Source organism: Protopterus annectens, chromosome 7.part0 (genome assembly GCF_019279795.1).
Source record: "Protopterus annectens isolate FY-2018-M chromosome 7.part0, PAN1.0, whole genome shotgun sequence".
In the NCBI taxonomy this organism is placed as follows: domain Eukaryota; kingdom Metazoa; phylum Chordata; order Ceratodontiformes; family Protopteridae; genus Protopterus; species Protopterus annectens.
In genome coordinates, this window is record NC_056739.1 from 883,696,907 (window position 1) to 883,717,749 (window position 20,843).

The 20,843-nt window shown below is 37.9% G+C and overlaps 1 protein-coding gene across 1 annotated transcript in view; it reads right to left on the minus strand.

Moving 5' to 3' along the window:
* Window positions 1-1,732: 1,732 nt before the first annotated feature.
* ACSBG1 (acyl-CoA synthetase bubblegum family member 1) overlaps window positions 1,733-20,843 on the minus strand; it is a 415,596-nt gene continuing 396,485 nt past the window's right edge. The window contains exon 14 of the mRNA XM_044077462.1: window positions 1,733-2,292. Coding sequence (XP_043933397.1) covers window positions 2,210-2,292 — 83 coding nt within the window. The 3' untranslated portion in view covers window positions 1,733-2,209. The remainder of the gene's footprint in view (window positions 2,293-20,843) is intronic.

Genomic DNA, 20,843 nt, shown 5'->3' on the forward strand with positions numbered 1-20,843 from the left:
TCACTGCTGCAGTAGCTGCCCCCTCCATCCCCCTTGTTTTTTTAGTATGTTTTTTATGCCAGGGTGTGGACATTTTTTTTCTTATTCCTAACATTGTCCTTTCAAGGCCCAGTCTCTCTCTTTCTGCTGCCAGGAAAAGGGCTTTGCACCCAGACTTGCCTTTTAGTCAGCTCAGTTCGATCTGCTTGACAGTTTGGGTATGTGGAACGTATCCTGATGCTTTGGAAGCTGATTGGCTGTCATATTCTTGTCAAGATATTACCCATACAGCTTCAGAGTCATTAGAATATTCAGATATAATTCTACAAACATCCATGTAAAACAGAATTTTACAAATGTGTCTGCAACATAGTATTTTGGAGTTCTTCAGAGTCACTATTCTGACGGTATTTTACAAACATGCATGTAACATACTATTTTGGAGTTCTTTAAAGTCAGTATAATATTCAGATATAATTTTACAAATTTGCATGTAACATCGTATTTTGGAGTTCTTTAGAGTCAGTATAATATACACATCAAATTTTACAAATGAATTTAACATAATATTTTGGAGTTCTTGGGAGTCAGTATAATAGTCAGAGAATTTTACAAATGTGCATGTAGAATAAGTATTTTGGAGTATTTTTGATTTGGTATAATATTCTGATAGAATTTTACAATGTGCATGGAACATGGTATTTTGCAGTTATTTAGAGCCAATATAATATTCATAATTTTACAAATATACATTATAACGTAATGTTTTGGAGTTCTTTAGAGGCGGTGGAACATTCAGCTAGAATTTTACAAATGTGCATGTAACATAGTATTTTGGAGTTCTTTAACTAATATAACATTACATGAGGGATGTTCACCTGATCATTTTTGTATAAAGGCTGAGATACGATTCACTGAACTCCTGTTCCAGCACAGCACTACACAGCAGCATTCTTTGATCTATTTACTGTTCTTTTATCCTGAAGCAGATTTGTTTAACATAGAGTTACTGTAAAGCCTAGGGTGCCACCTTTCATTGTAGCAAAAAACAGGCTTAGGCCCCCTTACACCTCATATAACCCCACCCATTTTCTGCCTACTTTCCATCCATTTTGTGACACCATCACCACATCATCTGAGGTGGATGCCCTCTTTTTCTGTTTGTGATGCTTTTTTTCTGCAGGTTTACTATGCTTTTTGTAAAAAAAAGCATAGTAAATCCTCAGATTTAACAAGCTTTGATAGTCTGTTTCTTTTTCTGAAACAGAACACCAGAGTTTGTATAGTGTTTAGACAATCGGTTTGATTTCCGGATAGTCTGGAAAAAAAAATGGATAGGTGGCAACACTAGTGAAGCCTACTTGAAAACCAGTTGTCCACGTTAGTCTTGACCAGGCTGCCAACCACACTGTGGTACTGTATGATTTGTTACCAGGCAAAATACAAATGATCTGTTGTTTTAAATGTGTTTTTGCATGGGTGCTGTGCCCTGTTGAACTCCTTGATATGCAGGCTTTGTTCTTACGTCTTTGGTTATTAAATATATTAATTTTGAAATTGTATTGCTTCACATTAAAGGAACATGTATTATTCCCTTTATTTTATGTTAATGTAGCCATGCTGTTACGTTTATTAAGGGGGTTTAGGGGCAAAGCTCCCACTAAGGCTGGTGCAAGGGGGTCATAAGCTACCTAAAACCCTTTAAAAATGGCACATCCTGCGTAATGTGTAAATAAGATTGAGAACAGTCGGCAACCTTGTCAAAAGGAAGTTTATTTTCAGGATGTCAGAGTAGCGCCATCAGCACAGTCAAATCTGTGATTAAAGTGTTACAGGAATTAAATGAAGTTCTAGTCTTTCTGAATCAAATGTAAGTTTATTAACTTCTTTATCATATCAGCAACTATAAAAAAGCATCTGGTTCAACACATACATAACTCCTGAATGACATAACAGATCAATCTTATGCTATTTAACATTGAAATGCACCCGACCAGTGAATCTCAGACCAGTTTATATGCATAATCAGATTAAGACTAATATGCTCAGACTCTGGTCTTGTGCTGATCAGCAGGAAAACATTTTTCCTATAATTACTTTTCTAGAAATGCCACTTCATTAATCTGTATAAATCTATCAGATGATTTATTTCTTACAACTTTAATTGCAATAAAAACAAAAAGGTACTGCTATGTATCTACTTTGTATAGCTTTGGGAAGATTGGTTAGATTACATTTCTTCTTTGTACAGCTTCTCAATTTCATTCTTGTATTTTTCAGTAACTACTGACCTCTTCAACTTCATGGTTGGTCCTAAGAAAATAGATAAATAAATAAATACACATAATGCAGAATTTAAGCTATGCCACTTATTAAAAACTGATTTGGAAAAAAAAATAGTACAGACACAATGTGGGAGGAAGTATTTTAATGACCTTGGATCATATTGTATTTTTAATGAATGAAATGAAGAAACAAAGCACCAAAAAACAAACAGTATCTTCTTTCAGCAGAAATGATACTTTGAAGGAGCCCTGGAGTACAATGTATTATATTATGGTCATACCATGATCGGTATCACATTACTTTGTATTTTCTAACCCATGGGAAACAAGTTGCCATCCTGCTCAAAAAATGCCTTATAAAACGTGCAACATTTGCTCACTACTTACCCTGCATATAGGTTACCAATCTGGGAAATGTTATCTTTAGTAATCATACATCTATTTCTGTGTATTGTGTATTGTTATTTTGTTAACAATGCTACTACTTGTTGTTTTTCTATAGTTAAAACATTGTTTACCTTTAGTCTGAACAAGCCATATCTTTCAAATTCTTGTGTCTGCAGTGAATCAGCTTGCTTTAGTTTTCATATACACATCGCTTTTTTTTATGCTACCACTTTAACAATAAAGTGGCACACAGACTGTGATGAATATGCTCCAAAATTGTAAAACAGTACACAGTGCTACAACATGAGACTAAATCGTAACTTTTAAAGGTACATAACTTTTGTTAAGCACTTGTTGAAGCTTTTATGACCAGGTCTTGAATTGTATTATACAGGACAGTCACCACAAAACAGTGTTGGAAGAGTCTTTGCAGCTTTGAAAGCTCTAATACACTCTGTACTGCCACAAAGAAAAAAGAAGGAAATGATAAACTGACAAACAGCTCTCAAAGCTGTCACATCTGGGTATCAGTACCGACTATGCTACATTTTTCAAAATGTACGTAATCTAACTCCGCCCATACATGCTTCCACTCTCCAGACCATTGCTTAAACCAAAAACTTCAGTAACCATAGGGTCTGTGTTATAAGATTCTAAGTCTGGCAAGCCATACATCCTTCTATTAGAGATTCCCCAGATCTCCTGCAGTTCAAGAAAACTCTTAAGATCTACCTGATAAAGGAACAAAATACCAATGCTTCACTGAAGTAATATAATCTAAGCCCTAAAGAAATTTTACCTCCCAAATCAATCTGCATAAAGCTCTTTTCGCCATGACAGTTCCCTTTTCACCCCATCTCCCTCTCCATGTACCCCACCATTTACTAATTCAACCATTCTCCCTCATAACATTCTTAATATCTGAAACCAAACCAAATCAAACAAAAAATCAACTCCACTTACTCCCTTAGCTATAAACAATACCACAATTCAATCAATTTAAATATCATGGTCTAACCACTGAGGGCGTTCTTACTTTTGGTGGATACATCAATAACATAATTCTTAATATCTGTTAAAGAGTTTCAGCCCTACGTCATACAAAAACATGTTTAGCACTGTCAAATGGTAAGACATTAGACAGATCACTACATCTTCCAAAATTGTTATATGGTATGGCTACTATCAACAACCTCAGTAAAATAACTTGTCACAAGCCACAAGCTGGAAGTCACCTACTACAGTATAACTAAATTTGCTGAAGGCAAGCCAACACTTTCCAGCATTCTGACTCTGTTGTAAGACAAGCTGCAGTTGTACAGTGGTAGCATTGTTGCCTCACAGCAAGAGGTTCTCCCGTTCGATTCTTGGCTGGAGCACTTTCTGTGTGGAGTCTGCATGTCCTCCATGTGGTTGAGTGGCCTCCGAAAGACATGCGTGAATGGGTGTGCCTTCGCTGAAGGTTGGGCATCAGGCTGGCAACTCGGCACCATAAAAATCTACTGACAATCATTAGCGGACCATAGTTCCACTGTGGCGACCCCTAACCAGGAAAAGCCAAAAAGACAAACAACAATAACTGATGCCTCTTTAACCAGGCTGAACAAGGAGAAGATAATAATCAGTTACTTATCTGGAGCCAGGATCCTCCAAATCATGAACACACTCAAGTCATTATACCACAGGTACCAGCATGATTCCAGCATAGTCTATGTAAATGTAAGCTACCCAAGATATACCTCCCTTGACTATATGAAGAGAGACATTATGGAGCTCTCAGACTATGTGTCTCAGGCTGGTATAAGCCTAGCATTGAGCAGAATATTACCATCACTGAGGATGATGCCACAATATGAGAAAAAAGATGATTGATTTTAACAACTGTCTTCCTTATGTCATTCTAAGGGTATCCAGTATTTGTCGGCTTGGAAGGACATGGTTAACAGATCACATTGCTTTGCCAAGGATGGTCTGCACCTGTCCCCTCTAGGCGTTCAAATACTGGCTAAAACTTTAGCTACCCACAATGCCTTTTCAGGCAATGCCAAGCTGAAAAACCCACCAACGAGGCAAAATCAACTCAACTGAACCTCAAGGTGTTACTGCTCAATGCTAGGAGCCTAAATAAAAAAAAAAACTACACTCTCTCCAAGCCCTCCTCACATTCAAGAATATAGACATCTGTGCAGTTATTAAGACACGGTTTAAAGTGGCAGAGAGTACCCTGGCAGTGCAAAGTTTCAGTGCTTCCACACTTTTAGATCAGCAGCTGCACAGACAAGGGCTAAAGGAGAAGGTGTCTCAATGTACATCAGTAACAAGCATACCTCTAGGCTGGTCAAACAGGATGACGTGCTGGAGTTCCTCCAAGTGCATATCACCATCGACAAAATCTCATAGAATATCCTAGCAACCTATAGGTCACCCTCCATGTCCGAAGAAGCTCACAATGCATGCCTGGGCCTACTGGTGACACTTAGCATCCAACTAAACACTCTACTCATGGGATACTTTAATTCCTCCTGTATAGACTGGGAATCCTACATGGCTTCAAATCTACAGGCAAGAGAATGTTAAAGCCCCAAATATCTCATCTTCACTGGTTCAACCATAAAGCTGTCTCCATTAAAAGCAAACTCAGCTCCATAACCTCAGCAAAACCTGTAATGGTTAGGAACTTTTCCAAGGCAAGCTACCTTTTACTAATTGATGTTTTGTCAAAATTCATTACCCCTGCAAACCCCAAGAATAGAGCACCCTATGCTGAATTGCTCTTAGAAACTTTACAGCCATGTCAATGGCTGCATAAAATCTATTGTTTTTACCAGAAAAAAACCCAGAACTAGCTAAGGAAAACAAACTGCCCTGGTTCTATCTGAAATTAAACAGAGATAACAACAAAAGAAAAAAAATATGGCAAAAATCAGGAAGGGTAATTCCCATGAAGACAAAAACTCTCTCATCAAACTAAATAGGCAACTAAGAGGGCTATTTATTTATTTATATATTTGACATTTGTTTACCAGGAAAGTCCAACTGGCTATGAGCCCATTTTCAGAGGAGGCCCAGGGAGAAAAGCTCCACAGTACACACTAAACAGAATTAAAAAATTGAACAATGGTTACAAATATTAAGACAATAACAAAGCAGTACAATATATGAATACAATAAAAGAAAAATAAGCAAAATATAAAGGCAACCAGTAAAGCTGACCACACATTAGGTCAAATAAATCCAAATTTGTGATTAAGATATCCTCCCAAGTAAAAGATAACCATAAGGCCTTCTTCAGCTATGTCAGAAACCTCAAGGGGAGCATACAGCAATGTGCTGAACTGGTGATTAATGGAGCCACATTGGCTGAACCTGGGAATATAGTGAACCTTTTAGTGAAGAGATTCAATTCTAACTTTGCCCACTCCTCTCGACCCAATCATCCCCCAAGAAATACCCTCAAACATAACCTCTCTGACTATAACTAGGGAGCATGTACTGGCAGTGCTCACTAAAGCCAAGAACACAGCCTCAATGGGCCCCATAACATCCCAGGATGTCTCCGGAACAATATAAAATATGACTTATCAGGACCTCCAGAGTCACTATTTAATTTTGTCTTAAAACAGGTTTGTGCCAAGAGAGTGGAGGACTGCAACAGTTACTCCCCTTCATAAGGGAGGACATGATCTTGGAAACTACCGACCTATTACTCTGAATAGTCTTTTTTGCAAAGCCATGGAAAGAATTATCATGAAAATTATCAACAAGGACATAGGAGACCTCTAGGCACTGGATCCATCCCAGTTTGGCTTTGCCAAAGGAAGATCATGCTTACTGAACCTGGTGGACTTTTTTGAAAAGGTGACTAAGGCAATGGATGAGGGAAAGGTCATGCACACTGCCTACCTAGATCTGGCTTAAGCATTTGATACAATACCCCACTTAGCATTGTCAATAAACTTATGGAACTAAGCATAAGAACCTTTATAACACACTGGATAGCTAGCTGGCTCATGGATAGGACCCAAGAGGTTAGGATCATTGAGGTCACCTCCACAAAGAGGCCAGTCACCAGTGGATTTCCTCATTGCTCTGTGCTGGGACCAGTCCTCTTTGGCATCTACTTCTCAGAGGTCAAGCCAATGTCAAAGGCCTCTGGCTGACTAAGCTTGCTGATGATTGCAAACTAGGAGCAGTCATTGAATCCCCCCAAAATGAGAACATCCTTCAGGAAGGTCTAACACAGATAAACACTTGGTGTCAAAGCCATGGCTTAAAACTTATTGGCAAGAAATGCATTATAGTACCTTTCAGGAAGTCAGCCACCCTGGGTAATTACATTATAAATAAAATATCCCTAAATGTTGATTTCTTAAAGGCAGGGATCAAGGAATACACGTAGATAGTAACACAGCCTTCAACCAACATGTGTCCAAGGGAGTCAGAAAATCCTCCTGTGTTGCTCAACTTATACATAAGTGCATGGCATCTAGGTCCAGTGAAGTCATGTACCACTGTATTCAGCTCTCATTAGACCCATCTTAGAGTAAAATACCTCCTTTGGTATGTAGCTGACCAGACACATGCAGCAACTCGAATGTCCATTAAGTTTCTTACAAAAAGAATACAGAGAGTAAACAAAATGTCCTACCCTGATCATGTCAAAGCCCTATCTCTTTACTCTGTATCATACAGACTACTGAGAGGTGACCTTTGCCTGCTGTACAAGGCATCCCTGGACCCTGTTTTGATGATCCTTTTGCACATCCGCAAAACAAAGACCATCAGAAAAACTTGATCAAAAGACCTAAATTTTGCTTGTGACATAAATACGACATGTTGGCAAGACAGATACGTTTCTCAGAATTCCCATTCTCTGGAATGGGCTCATCATCCAAGTGAAGCAGAGTTCCTCCCTAACACTATTTAATCCCAACTTGGACTAATGAATGGATAATTGGAAATTCACCCCTGGTCTGTTACCTATGTCTCTGATGGACACAGGCAATCTGTAAATCACCCCTACAAAAATCAAATTTGTAGGTCAAATGTGGGTTGCACAGCTAGGCCTATAAGGGCCCTAGTGGTTATTAGCCTAGTACACACCTATGAATTTATAAGAATAGACTAAATATCCTTATTTATACACCTATGAATTTATAAGAATAGACTAAATATCCTTATTTCTAAAAGTGAATTCAGAAAGCTATACAAAGAACTTGGAAGCAAAAATCAAATCCTCCAAAGAAAACTATGAATTGAAATTTTCCATTTATGTAAACGAGAAGCACAAGGCCTTAGATGCAATACCCAGCACTGCACTGAGTGATAACATAAAACAACACATATTCATCTACAAAGCACAGAGGCAACATATTTCTTGATACATTTATCCCTAACTTTACATTCTTACCCAGAGGTGTCACTAGCTATTCTGGCACCAGTGCCATCCACTGATCTGGCACCCCCTTCAAAAAAAGTCCCCTGCCACCAAGCACAAAGCACTTTAGTTATAATAGAAAAAAAATGTTCTTTTTTCCTTTTAAAATGTAGCAAACTGTTTGCTTAATTTGTAGCACACAGCTGCTACAGTTTATGCCACACACAGAGCACTAAAACACTTCAGTTATAAAAGTAATTTTTTTTTATTTTCAAATTGTATCAAGCAGTTGCTACAATTTATGCCACATATGGAGTTGTAAAGCACTGTGAAAAACTTTTTTCCTATTTCTATTATATCAGTATTGCAAACAGTTGCTACAGTTCTAAAAGTAAAATATTTTTTTTATTTTCAAATTGTAACAAGGAGTTGCTACAATTTATGCCACACAGGGAGTCGTAAAGCACTATGACAACCTTTTTTCCTATTTATACTATATCAGTATTGCAAACAGTTGCTACAGTTTATGTCACACAGTGAGTGCTAAAGTACTTCAGCTCTGATCATAAATGTAACATCAGCATTTAAAATATGGCGATGAGCAGCACTGAAGGCTGATTGGCTTCTGCTGGTTGTGACCCCTGGGACTTTGTGCCCAGATTGGCTAACCCATTTCCACCATCCTAGTTTTGCAACTGCACTTACTTCCTCCAACTTTCTCCCATGTTATCATGCCCACCCACCTCAGATAACATTGGTGCAAGCAAGCAAGCCGCAAGGTCACTATCCAACACCAAAAACAGTAGCTCCATGAGTTCAGACAATGTACCAGGTTACTTTTTATATCAGTAGCAAGCACAGACTTAAACACTCACTACTGAGCCTATTTAATCTCATGCCTCCCCACTGGATTTGTGCCTGAGGTGTGGAGAACTGCTATAGTCATCCCACTCCATAAGGGATGACCCACCACTGACCCTGGTAACTATAGACCTATAAACCTAACCAGCCTTATCTGTAAGGCAATGACATATAACATTATGGAACTTATTAACGTGGATATCAACCGTTTATAGTCTTTTAGCACAAAACAATTAGGGTTCATTAATGGCAGATCCTATCTCCTAAACTTAGTGGACTTTGAACAAGTCACTGATGCATTGGATGTAAGGCAAATCATTGCACACTGCTTAACTTGACAATGTGAAGACCTCTGACACCATCCCATTCCGGAAAATTAAATTTAAGCCTCTGGATAGCAAACTGTCTCAGTAACAGAACCCAGTTTATTACTTTAAGGGGCATGCTCTCATCAAAAAGGCTCATTACTAATGGCATCCCTCAAGGGTTAGTCCTTCAGCCACTTCTATTTAGTATTTACATCTTGGATGTCAAGGCCTATGGTTGACCAGATTTGTAGATGACTGCAAACTTAGAACTATCATAAACTCTCCAGATGACTCCCAGATTCTCTAAGATGGTCTAATGCTTACAAATAAATGGTGTCAGGACCATGGCCTTTAGCTAAATGGTAAGAAATACAGTATAGTATCCTTAGGAAAATATGGACATCTGCTCACCTACCACATAGATACTTTTTAATTTTTTTCCAGGATACTCTAATTTTCTGTCACTTTGTTATTTCACAAAAGCATGAAGACTTATTTGTTGGCCTAAAATGTCCATATTTATATATGTAATGCATTTTCCCTTGTCCAAGTGCCCCATATTCTGGCTGAAAAGAACAATACTTGGTTAGTAAATTAGTTAAATCACTGGCAGCATGCATGAATTTCAACCTGTGATCCCACTAATCCCAATCTGGGGATAGGTATGATCATGCTAATCCCAATCTGGTGATGGGTACAATCCTGCTAATCCCAATCTGGGGATGAGCATGCTCCTGCTAATCCCAATCTGGGGATAGGTATGATCATGCTAATCCCAGTCTGGGGATGGGTACAGAAAGGTCAGCTGGGGACTAAACTAAGAGATCAAACTCTTACTGGATACTCTTGCTCTCTTTCTTTTGCTCCTTGATGTGAGCACAAGTCAGAACAAATGGATCCCCAGTGGAAAACTGAATGTTCTCCCTCATCAGGGGTATTACATGAATTTGTGTGTGTGTGTGTGTGTGTGTGTGTGTGTGTGTGTGTGTGTGTGTGTGTGTGTGTGTGTGTGTATGTGTGTGTGTGTGTGTGTGAGAGAGAGAGAGAGAGAGAGACCAAGAGAGTGTGCATGTCCCTGTGTACTTATGAGTCTAGGATTTGACAAGATAAGAAGAAAATCAAGCCCAGTAATGACATTACTTGTACACAAGATCTTCTAATCACTGCTTTTTTTCTGCAAAAAAATCTTGCTACCATTAAATTTATGGCAACAACTTTCGCCAGCCCAAATCAAACCCAATGCCTCACCATATACAGGGAAGGGGTTTGTAGTCATGCTAGCTGTGCAGAGGAATTTCCTCCAGCAATCCCTTAATTAGAAACTCCTACTCCAAAGGTCATATGAGAAAGCCACTTGGTGAAACTTGCTAACCCCTTCGTACATAAATTCCACATGTCGTCTCCTACATGTGGCACCTCTTTCACCAGCATATAGTCCCCAAAGGAGCACACCCCATTGTCTGAATAAATCAAATGGATGATATGTAGACTTTTTATTTTTTATATCATTTAGATGTTCATATATTCTGTTCTTAAATGATATAAAAAATAAAAAGTCTACAAACGCTCTTTATAAACATGCAATCATTTGTGACAATTTTGAAAAATTTGTCTTTGGTATCCTGGATGTAGTACAAATAAATCCCAGGGGGGGGTGATTGGAAAAACACCATCAAAAAGAAAGAAAGCCAGTGGCAATTTAGACTGGCTTCCATGTTTTCACCAGGTTTAAATGAATATGTTTCCCTGGCACCTATGTTAGCGGAAAGGGCTAACAATATATGAATTTAACATTATTTTTAAATAAAATTTTTAAATGAGTATTTATAAATAAAATTTTTAAGTGTTTTGTATATTTGTGTGTATATTATTATTAATATTTAGGGAATATTTATGTTGTATATTTTTTTAGATGGGTTTTGATGAAGTGATATTATTAAGATAGAAGTTTGCTATACATTTTATTAATTTATATTAGATTAGGACCCGATGGCCTTATTAGTTTAAAAATGTTTAAAATGTGCAATAAAATGTATGAAATTTCATAGTATAAAATAATGTATATTTTGTTTTTATTTATGTATTTGTTTATACAATATATTCATTCATCAGAGTGTTTTAATGGAAAAAAAATTTTTTGCTTGGGCATATACAGCTTTAAATCTATGATTGATTGTGTGATGTCACAATTCAAAGTAGTATTTAAATGTTCATTAATGGGATTTGTTTGTTTCTGATGAAGTCTCATACTAGAGATGAAAGCATTAAAATGGTCAATAAAAAGTTTTTTTAATGGTTTACATGGTTGACGTGCCTTGGATTTCCTAGCAGAGTTCGATATTTGTTGTTTTCGTTTATGGTTATCAGTTTTTTATTTGTTTTAGTATAACAAACTGAACACTGTGTGGTAAGATGGATAGCTAATTGCCTAAAAGACAAAACCCACATGTGGCAGGTGGCAGGGAGAATGTCAGAGAGCATGAAGGTGAGCAGTGGTGGGACCACTTTTGTTCAGTATTTATTTCCATGACCTAGACACTATAAACGAAGAACTATGGCTAATCAACTTTGCATATGACTACAAACTGGGAGTCAATATCAAATCTCCCTTTGCCACAGAAGCCCTTGAGCAGTTACTTAACTTATAAAAGCCTTTAAATCGGGTTTAAATTAAACATTAAAAATGCAACATTGTGGCACTTGGAAGACAAACCATCCCCCCGTCATATACCATTGACAATACCCTGATTCAAAATGTAAATGTCATTAGAGATCTGGGAACATGAGTTGAAAATTCCCTCTTCTGTGTTTACTATATAGCAATGGTTGTCAGGAAATCATCATCCCTGGTGCAGCTGATTGCTAAGGGAGTATCATCCAGATATAAAGATGTTATTGCTCTTTGTATACAGCACTTATCAGACCAATTATAAAACCCAATGCCCTGCTGGGATATACATATCAGAACTTCCTACAAAGAGAATCACAGGTTTAAAATCCATAAGCTGCAAGAAAAGATAAGAATCACTGTCCCACTTTTCTGTGTCATATAAGCTTTTCAGAGGAGACTTATGTCTTGCTTTCCAGCCAATCACAGTCAAAGTAGTCCAGGATCTCTTGTACTTTCACAAATCAAACAATCTCACAAATAGGTTCATAAGTGTGTACTAGGCTAATGGCCCTGGAGCCTTTGCAAGCCTAGCACATAGGATTACCCTGGCATCGTGCCACCCGACCTTAATTCCCAGTGCTTTTGTCGAGTAGAGCCACTGGAGTGATCCCCGGGGTGAATTTTCTATTTCCCATCCACTCATCAAGATTTCTCTTGAAGAGGGCCAGTGAGACACTCCGCTTGACATGTATGGGAAGTCTATTCCATAGCATGGGCAATCTTTGGGTTATGAACCTATCCCTCCAGCTTGTTCTGTTGATTGTGGTAATGCGGTTGAGGTCTCTGGAGCGTGTAGTGTGGAAGGATTGGGATTTCTTTAGAGGTAGCATTTCTAACAGAGCTGGGTCAGACATGGCTTTGTAAGTCAAGCAGAGATCGCTTCTAAGTAGGCGATATGAGACAGAGAATAGTTGGAGTTTTTTGAGTCTGTCCATATAGGACAAGTGTTTAAGGCCTAGGATCCTCTTTGTGAGGTACTTTTGCAGCCTCTCCAGTTGTTGCAGGTGTCTAGTGAGGTACATGCCAAATGGGGCATTGTACTCATGATTGGCATAATAAGGGAAGAGTAGAGAGAGACAATGACCTCTTTCTTCCTGGATGTAAAACCATTAGTAACGAGATATGCTACATAGAAGGACTTTCTGGCCATAGTGGCAATGTGGTGGTCAAAAGAGAGGTTGCTGTCAACCTGTGTTTCCAGATCTCTTATGACACCTTCTGTGTTTAGTGGACTACCATCGATGTGGTAATTCATGGGACCAGGGTTTTTCCCAAAGGGGATGACGACACATTTTTTGGCATTGAGCTTAAGGCCATGGTTCTGACACCAGTTGTTGGTCTCAGTGAGGCCTTTCTGTAGGATGTCAATATCACTTGGGGAGTTAATAATGGCTCCCAACTTACAATCGTCTGCAAACTTTGTCAGCCAGAGTCCCTTTGTGTTGGCCTGGACTTCAGAGAAGTAGATACCAAACAGGAAAGGACCCAGGATCGATCCCTGTGGGACTCCACTCGTGACTGGTCAGCAGTCTGACATGGAGTCAGCTACTTTCATACTGTGGGTTCTATCTGTGAGCCAGTTTGCAATTCACCTAGTGATATAGGGATCAATGCCTAGCTTAGTGAGTTTTTCTATGATTTCTGAGTGGGGAATTGTATCAAAGGCCTTGGCCAGATCAAGGTAGGCTGTATGAACCACCTTGCCTTCATCCACAGCTCTGGTGACTGACTCAAAGAAGTCAACAAGGTTGAGAAAGCATGATCTACCCTTCACAAAACCAAACTGTGGGATCCAGAGTTTGGAGATTCCCTATATTTTTGTTTATTAGCTCTATGATTATGGGTTCCATAGCTTTGCATATCAGACTTGTCAGGCTAATGGGGTGGTAGTTCTACGGATATAAACTTGCTTTGAAGAGACAGATTCCTTTCTTGGCACCTCCTCCACATCTGGAATAGACTCCCCATGCAGATAAATCTGATACACCATCTTCTTTCAAAAGGACCTGGATAACTGGATGCCTTCTTATAAAGTCACCTCCAGGCTTGACTGGTTTAGTGCTCTTTGGGAGGAAAAATACAATCTAGCGTGGTAAATGGCAGGGCATAATGGTTTCAGGATTTAGTAGCTTTGACCTTCCTATGTTTCTTATGGATATCATTGTATGAATAAATGCATGGATAACATTACTGAATGAATAAATGTAGAGGCATACCACTGTACCATTGTATGAAAGCATTCATGGGCAATATCACTGCATGCATAAATGCACAGACACACAACATACATGTATGTATGAATACATACATGGGCAATTTCACTGTATGAATAAAAGTATGAATACATATTGGTCTATGAATAAATGCACAGGCAGCATTACTGTATAAAAAATGCATGGACAACATCATTGCATGAATGACTGCATGGACAACTAAAATTGAATAATTAAATGCACAGGCAACATCACTGCATATATTTATTTATTTATTTATTTTTTTATTTATTTTACATTGATAAACCGAGGAGAGTAGGAGATACATCCATTTTTCAGCAGGAGCGACAGACAGAAAAGCTCCAGGTATACACAAAACAGATGAGTTGCAAAAAAAATATAAAAAAAATATTTGAGAATATAATAAAAAATAAAAAGATACATAAAAAAAAAAAAAAAAATATAAAAAAAAAAAAAAAAAATAGGTCAGTAGAAAAAAAAAAGCCTTGTTGTTAAAAAGGTAATATGAGTGAAGTAGAAGGGGTAAAAATAGTGGGGTTAATCAGGTGGAACAGGGACATTGCCAGAGTATTGAGATGGAGTTTTTACTTTTTCTTTGAATTGAGAGGTGAAGGTTCTGAGAGGGTGAGCATGGTCGGGGAGGTTTTACATTTTAGTTACCTACAAGAGAAGAGAATAGAGAATTATTGGCAGAATGGCTTTTGGCTTTTGCTAAGATCTTATTGAGGAGGAAAGAGAGAAGATTGCAGGTATAGGGGTGATGAATTTTGTTTTTCAGAGCTTTCTTTTGGGTGATACAGTATCTGGTGAGCCGTTTTGAGTTGGTTGAAATGGAGTTGGCTGGAAAACTCTAACCACCCTAGTTGCTTCAAGTTAGTTCAGTGGTGCATTCTAAAGGTGATATATATAAATGCAAGGACAACTATCGCACTATGAATAAATTCACAGACAAACCCACTGTATGAATAAATGCAGGGGCAACATCAGTGTATGAATAAATTTATGAATAACATCACTGCATGAATAAATGAATGGGTAACTATTTTATGTGAGCTGCACTGACAGCATCACTGCATAAATAAATAAACGCCCAAACTTCATTATCACACTAATGAATGCACCGACAACATAACTGCATGAAAACATACACAGATAATGTACAGACAATGTCATTGCATAAACAAATGCATGGACAACATTGTTATAGGAAAAAATGCATAAACAGCTTCACTTTATGAATAAATGGATGGATAACTATCATGGTACAAATAAATGTATGGATATAACACTACTGCCTGAATAATGAGCAAACAACATGACTGTATACATAACTCCATGACAACATTACTATATGAATAAATGCTGGATGACATCATTGTGTGAAGAAGTGTGTGGACAATATTACAGCATGTTTAAGTACATTGCCAACCATTATTGTACGAATAAATGCATAAACAACATCATTAAATTAAAACATGCATGGAGAGCAACACTGTGTGAATACATCCAGGGACAATACCACTGAATAAATAAATGCACTGACAACTGCCACTTTATGAGTAAATGCAGAGACAAAATCATTGCATATGCATGGACAGCTGTCACTATATGAATAAATGCACAGAGAGCATCACTGCATGAATAAAAGCACAGACACCACTGGTGTGTGAATAAATGCATGTACAACATCAGTGTTAGAATAAATACATGGAAAACATTACTGTACAAGAATTCATGCACATCACAGCATGTTCAAGTACACTGACAACTATTACTATACGAATAAATTCATAGAGAGCATCACTAAATTAAAACATGCATGGAGAATAGTACTGCAGGAATACACCCAGGGACAATACCACTGAATAAATAAATACACGGACAACTACCACTTTATGAATAAATGCAGACACAAAATCATTGCATAAATAAATACACAGACAACATTACTGCATGAATAACTGCATGGACAGCTGTCACTTTATGAATAAATGCACAGACAGCATGAATAAATGCACAGACAGCATTTTTGTATGAATAAATGCAGACAGCATCATTGTATGAATAAATGCACAGACAGCATTGTTATATGAATAAATGCACGGACAACATCACTGTTAAAATAAATACATGAACAACATCATTGTATGAATAATTGCATGAATAAAAATCACGCGTGAATAAATCCACAGAGAACTTCACTATAACAATAAATGCATGGACAACTTTCACTTGACGCATAAATGTAGAAAGAATACCTCTGTATGAATAAATGCATGGAAAGCATTACTGTGTGAATAAATGCATGACAATTACTGCATGAATAAATGCACAAACAACTTCCTTGCATGAAAAAATGCATGGCAAACTCACTGTGTGAACAAATATACAGATAATGTCTGATATAGATCCATTCATAGGAGCTACTATTCTGGACTACATGGATTAACTAAAAATCCCATCAGTGTCTCAGGATATGGGTTTATGCTGGGTCTGCTGACCACATATAACAAGCGGCAGTTTACTTACAACTGCTCAAACACTACAGTCTGCTACATACATTTACAGAGATAAGGACTGCAGGAAGTCAGTGTACAAATGGGATCAGTGCTCTACCCCAGTTAACAAATTCAAAATAAAATAAATAATACATAAATTCCGTCTAAGGTGCTTTGTAGATGGTATGAAAAGTACTGCTATTCCTTAGTGAGTGGAATCTAATAAGTATGCCAGAGGCCTGGTAAGTTTAAAGGAACATGTAAATTGTGCACTGGGGCAATACATGCCTACACTCAGAGCTGCTCAGTAGAGGCCGTTAATAAGGCACTGGTCACATAAAGAGGGCAGTCATACTGTGGACTAGACACAGAGCTACAATAGAGTGTTAAAGGGAAAGGAGAACTGTGCCCACCTATATTTATTCCACTTGCAGTTGGCAGATGCTACATCTCAGTATATACTATTTATGGATACTGGCCTGACACCTGTAGTCCCTAAATGTACCATCTAGCTCATAATATTGCCACAGTTTGCTACCAGAGATAAATCTGCTTAGAAGCATTTCACAATAGACTATTTCTCTTTATATGACAAGTTTTTCAACAGTTGGAACGCTTTGAGAATGCCCATTGATAACTGGAAATGAAAATAATAGAAGTTTATTAAAAACACACGTTGTAGCATAGCAGCATTAAGTCTAGAAAGGTTGCTTTAATCTAAGATGCATTTAATAGGCTGTATTACACCAAATGACAAATTAGCAAGATGAAGGCAAACTGAAAGGACTGATTTTAAAGAACACTGATTTTCATCATACCATTGGATGCTTATTAATTATTTAAATTCACCAATGTATCACAGTATATTTATACAAAATACTATCTGCTAATGTACCTAGATGTGTTAAGTATTTTACAACCAGCCATAGCCAGGCAGGATGCCTCATAACAGTGATCAGCAATTTGCACATCTCCCTCCCATATTTGTACTGAGCCCATAAGACTGTCTTAGCAAAATGATAGCTTGTCTGATAGTCAATAAAATATAACAGAATACTATACGTAAAGCTTATTGTTTTCATTTCTTTGTTCATTCACTCATTTGTTTATTCATTCTTACTTTATAGTCTAGAAAAGGGAAGCCGTGGTGGTGCAGCGGTAGAGTTGTTGCCTCACAGCAAGAGGTTCTCCCATTCAATTCTCGACTGGAGCGCCTTCTGTGTGAAATCTGCATGTCCTCCCTGTGGTTGAGTGTCATTCGAAAGACATGCGTAGAATGGGCGTGCCTTCGCTGAAGGTTGGGCGTCGAGTTGGCACCTCAGCACCCGTAAAAAATCTACTGCCAATCATTAGCGGACCGGAGTTTTGCTGCGGTGACCCCTAACTGGAAAAAAAATGAAAGAAGAACAGACAACAACTTTATAGTCTAGAAAAGAAGTAAGCAGTGGTGTAAGAGGTATTACATATTCTGTCCAGTGTGATAGGTGGCTTACACATAATCAGAAATGTTCTAAATAAAGAAGTGTTAGAAAAGCATGCACACATAGAGATGTGCATGTACAAACAAGCACACACATAAACCTGCGCTTTATTGGTTTCTGAAAGATTAAAATGATGCAGAAACCTATTTCTTATGGTGGTAGACTCAAGAACACCTACTCTTTTCACATAATTAGTGCGCTTTTCTTTGTTATAAGCTAGTATGAGTACTAGACAAATATGGGGTCTTCTGCGGCCTCATTGGGAAGTTATACTTTTTCAGGTCAGAAGTGGGTGTGATGAACATAAACAGGAACATGTACAAGCTAGTTTCCTGTGCTTTGCTGACTGCATTACTCTGGTATTGGAACAGTAATTCTTAAATAAGGAACTTGAACAGAGCTGTTGAACCTAAATGCTTACATCATAAACCTCTGAGTAGCAACTTACATTCATGTTATCTTTTTAGAACTATTTGGTTTCTGTTAAAGCATACATGTTTAATGTAGTAATTCATAGCAAAGCTCTTCATTCTATATTTTACTTATGTCAAATATTATGTACTTTCTAGCACACTACCCAGAAATGACACAGGGCCAAAACCTGATAGTAGCTAGGTGGCAGACGAGTTCTAACACCCTTGACTAGAGATGAAAGTGAGCAGAGACCCTGTATATCTCTTTACAGTCCAATGAGTGTTCCTGTAATCAGTTCTGTTGCATTTGCAACAAAATTCTTACATCAAAAACTTAGTACTTATGCAACTGCAGTCACAAGTTACATATTTTGTAACGGAATTTGACTTGTATTAATGCTATTTGCTTATAAATATTTTGTTAAAAATGTTTCATATTTGCTTACATCAAAGTTCCGATATTATTTGCCACTTGCAACTGTGCCTATGACCTCAGAGGTAACTGTGAACCGCCTGTTATTAGTAAGAACATTATAGATTGTTTGTATTAGACAGAAATATACTACCTGCAATGATCATAAAAGTTATTTATAAAATGATTAAGGCTTCTTCATTTCAGCACCTCTCTTTAGCATTTATTATGTAACAGATGTCAAAAGTCTTACAGATGCTCATCTCTTATTTTCCCATCATTCCATTGAAATAATGTTCTTCGTAATCCTCTGTATCTGATATGACAACCTACAGAGCTAATTTTGTTGTGATTCCTTCAGTCATATGTAAACAGTATATTTATTGTGTATTAAACAGGATACATCTGCAGGTGAATGTGATGAAATTCCTCGATGGTCAGCTGGCCAAAGCATAAGATGCTGATGAACACAATACCAATGTCTGTTTCCATAGGAAATTGCTACTGGTGAGATTTTTAATTGTGTGTTAGCAACCATTTCCTTCTGTTGGGAGATTCCTCCCTTCTTTCAGTTGGTGTGACCATGGAATTGGTACATATACGTTTGGGGTATGTTGTGGGGTTTGCCCCCCCCATGCACACACATTTTGGGTTGCAAGAAGAGGCTACCTCACTGCAAAAAACACATGCAGATTACTGTGTGTGTGTGTGTGTGTGTGTGTGTGTGTGTGTGTGTGTGTGTGTGTGTGTGTGTTTGTGTGAGATTGTGTGCGTATTTGTGTGTGTGTGTGTGTGTGTGTGTGTGTGTGTGTGTGTGTGTGTGTGTGTGTGTGTGTGTGTGTGTGTGTGTGTGTGTGTGTGTGTGTGTGTGTGTGTGTGTGTGTGTTTGTCCATGCTTTACTGTGTTTTCGGCATTAGTTTTCAGAAATTTTTGATGCTCAGGGTCCTGATGTTTAAGGTTCCGCAGCACAACCATTTACAGACAATGTCTTGGTAGATAGCTCCACTTCAGCAGCTCCAAGTTGCACTGCATATACCACAAGAACTTATATGAAGCTGCAGGAGACAAAATATACTTTTTATTTGTTGGAGGTGCCTCAGTTCCCTCTCACACAATTCATGTCCTCCTTGAGTCATATTTTACAGACTGGCAGTGACAGCACGTTTTCATGAAAAATCTAGTGAATTCAGTAGCACTTATTATTTGAGAATTGCTACCACCTAGAGAGTGCCACTGTTCTTCCCCCATCATCCTGATTGGCACCTAAAGTTTCAGCTTAGATTCCTCACAAAGAAGAGCACACATACTCCTTCAGTGACCAGTACTGATTTCTCAGCCTCATCCCTTTAAGCTGCCAAACCTTATTTCAGGGATGAGTCCTTGCCCTGTGGTCTCAGCAGCACCTATGTAACAGTTGGAATCATACCAGCACTTAGACTCAGTTTATAAAGACAGCACAGCTCAGGGATGGGAACTCTTAAAATGTGACAATCCTGTTTCAATCCTTATCCATTACAGCACCACACTGATCCTGAAAATTTCAGTATATAGAAAAAGGGAATATCATTCTGAAACTAAGTATTTTCCAGCTCGCAGAATAGTTTCCAATGTGTTCAAAGTTCACTGAATGGCTTTCATAGTTGTAGATAAAGGTTACCAATCTAGAGTGATGGTCTTAAACCTGTCAAAAGCCTTGGCCTTCAAGTGCCAAAAACTCTGCATAAAAAACACATCCCCCATACTTTTCTTGCTCCAAAGTTATCTGCCCCCATTTAACCCAATGAGTCTGATGACAGTACAAAGTGACAACAACCCAACTTTGTACAGGTGCCTATTACTTAGTATAATGCTTCCAATTATTTACATTATTTGTAAATGACTTACAATATTAAAGTAGTAAGAGTTGATTAATGCACTAATCTATTTATATACAGAC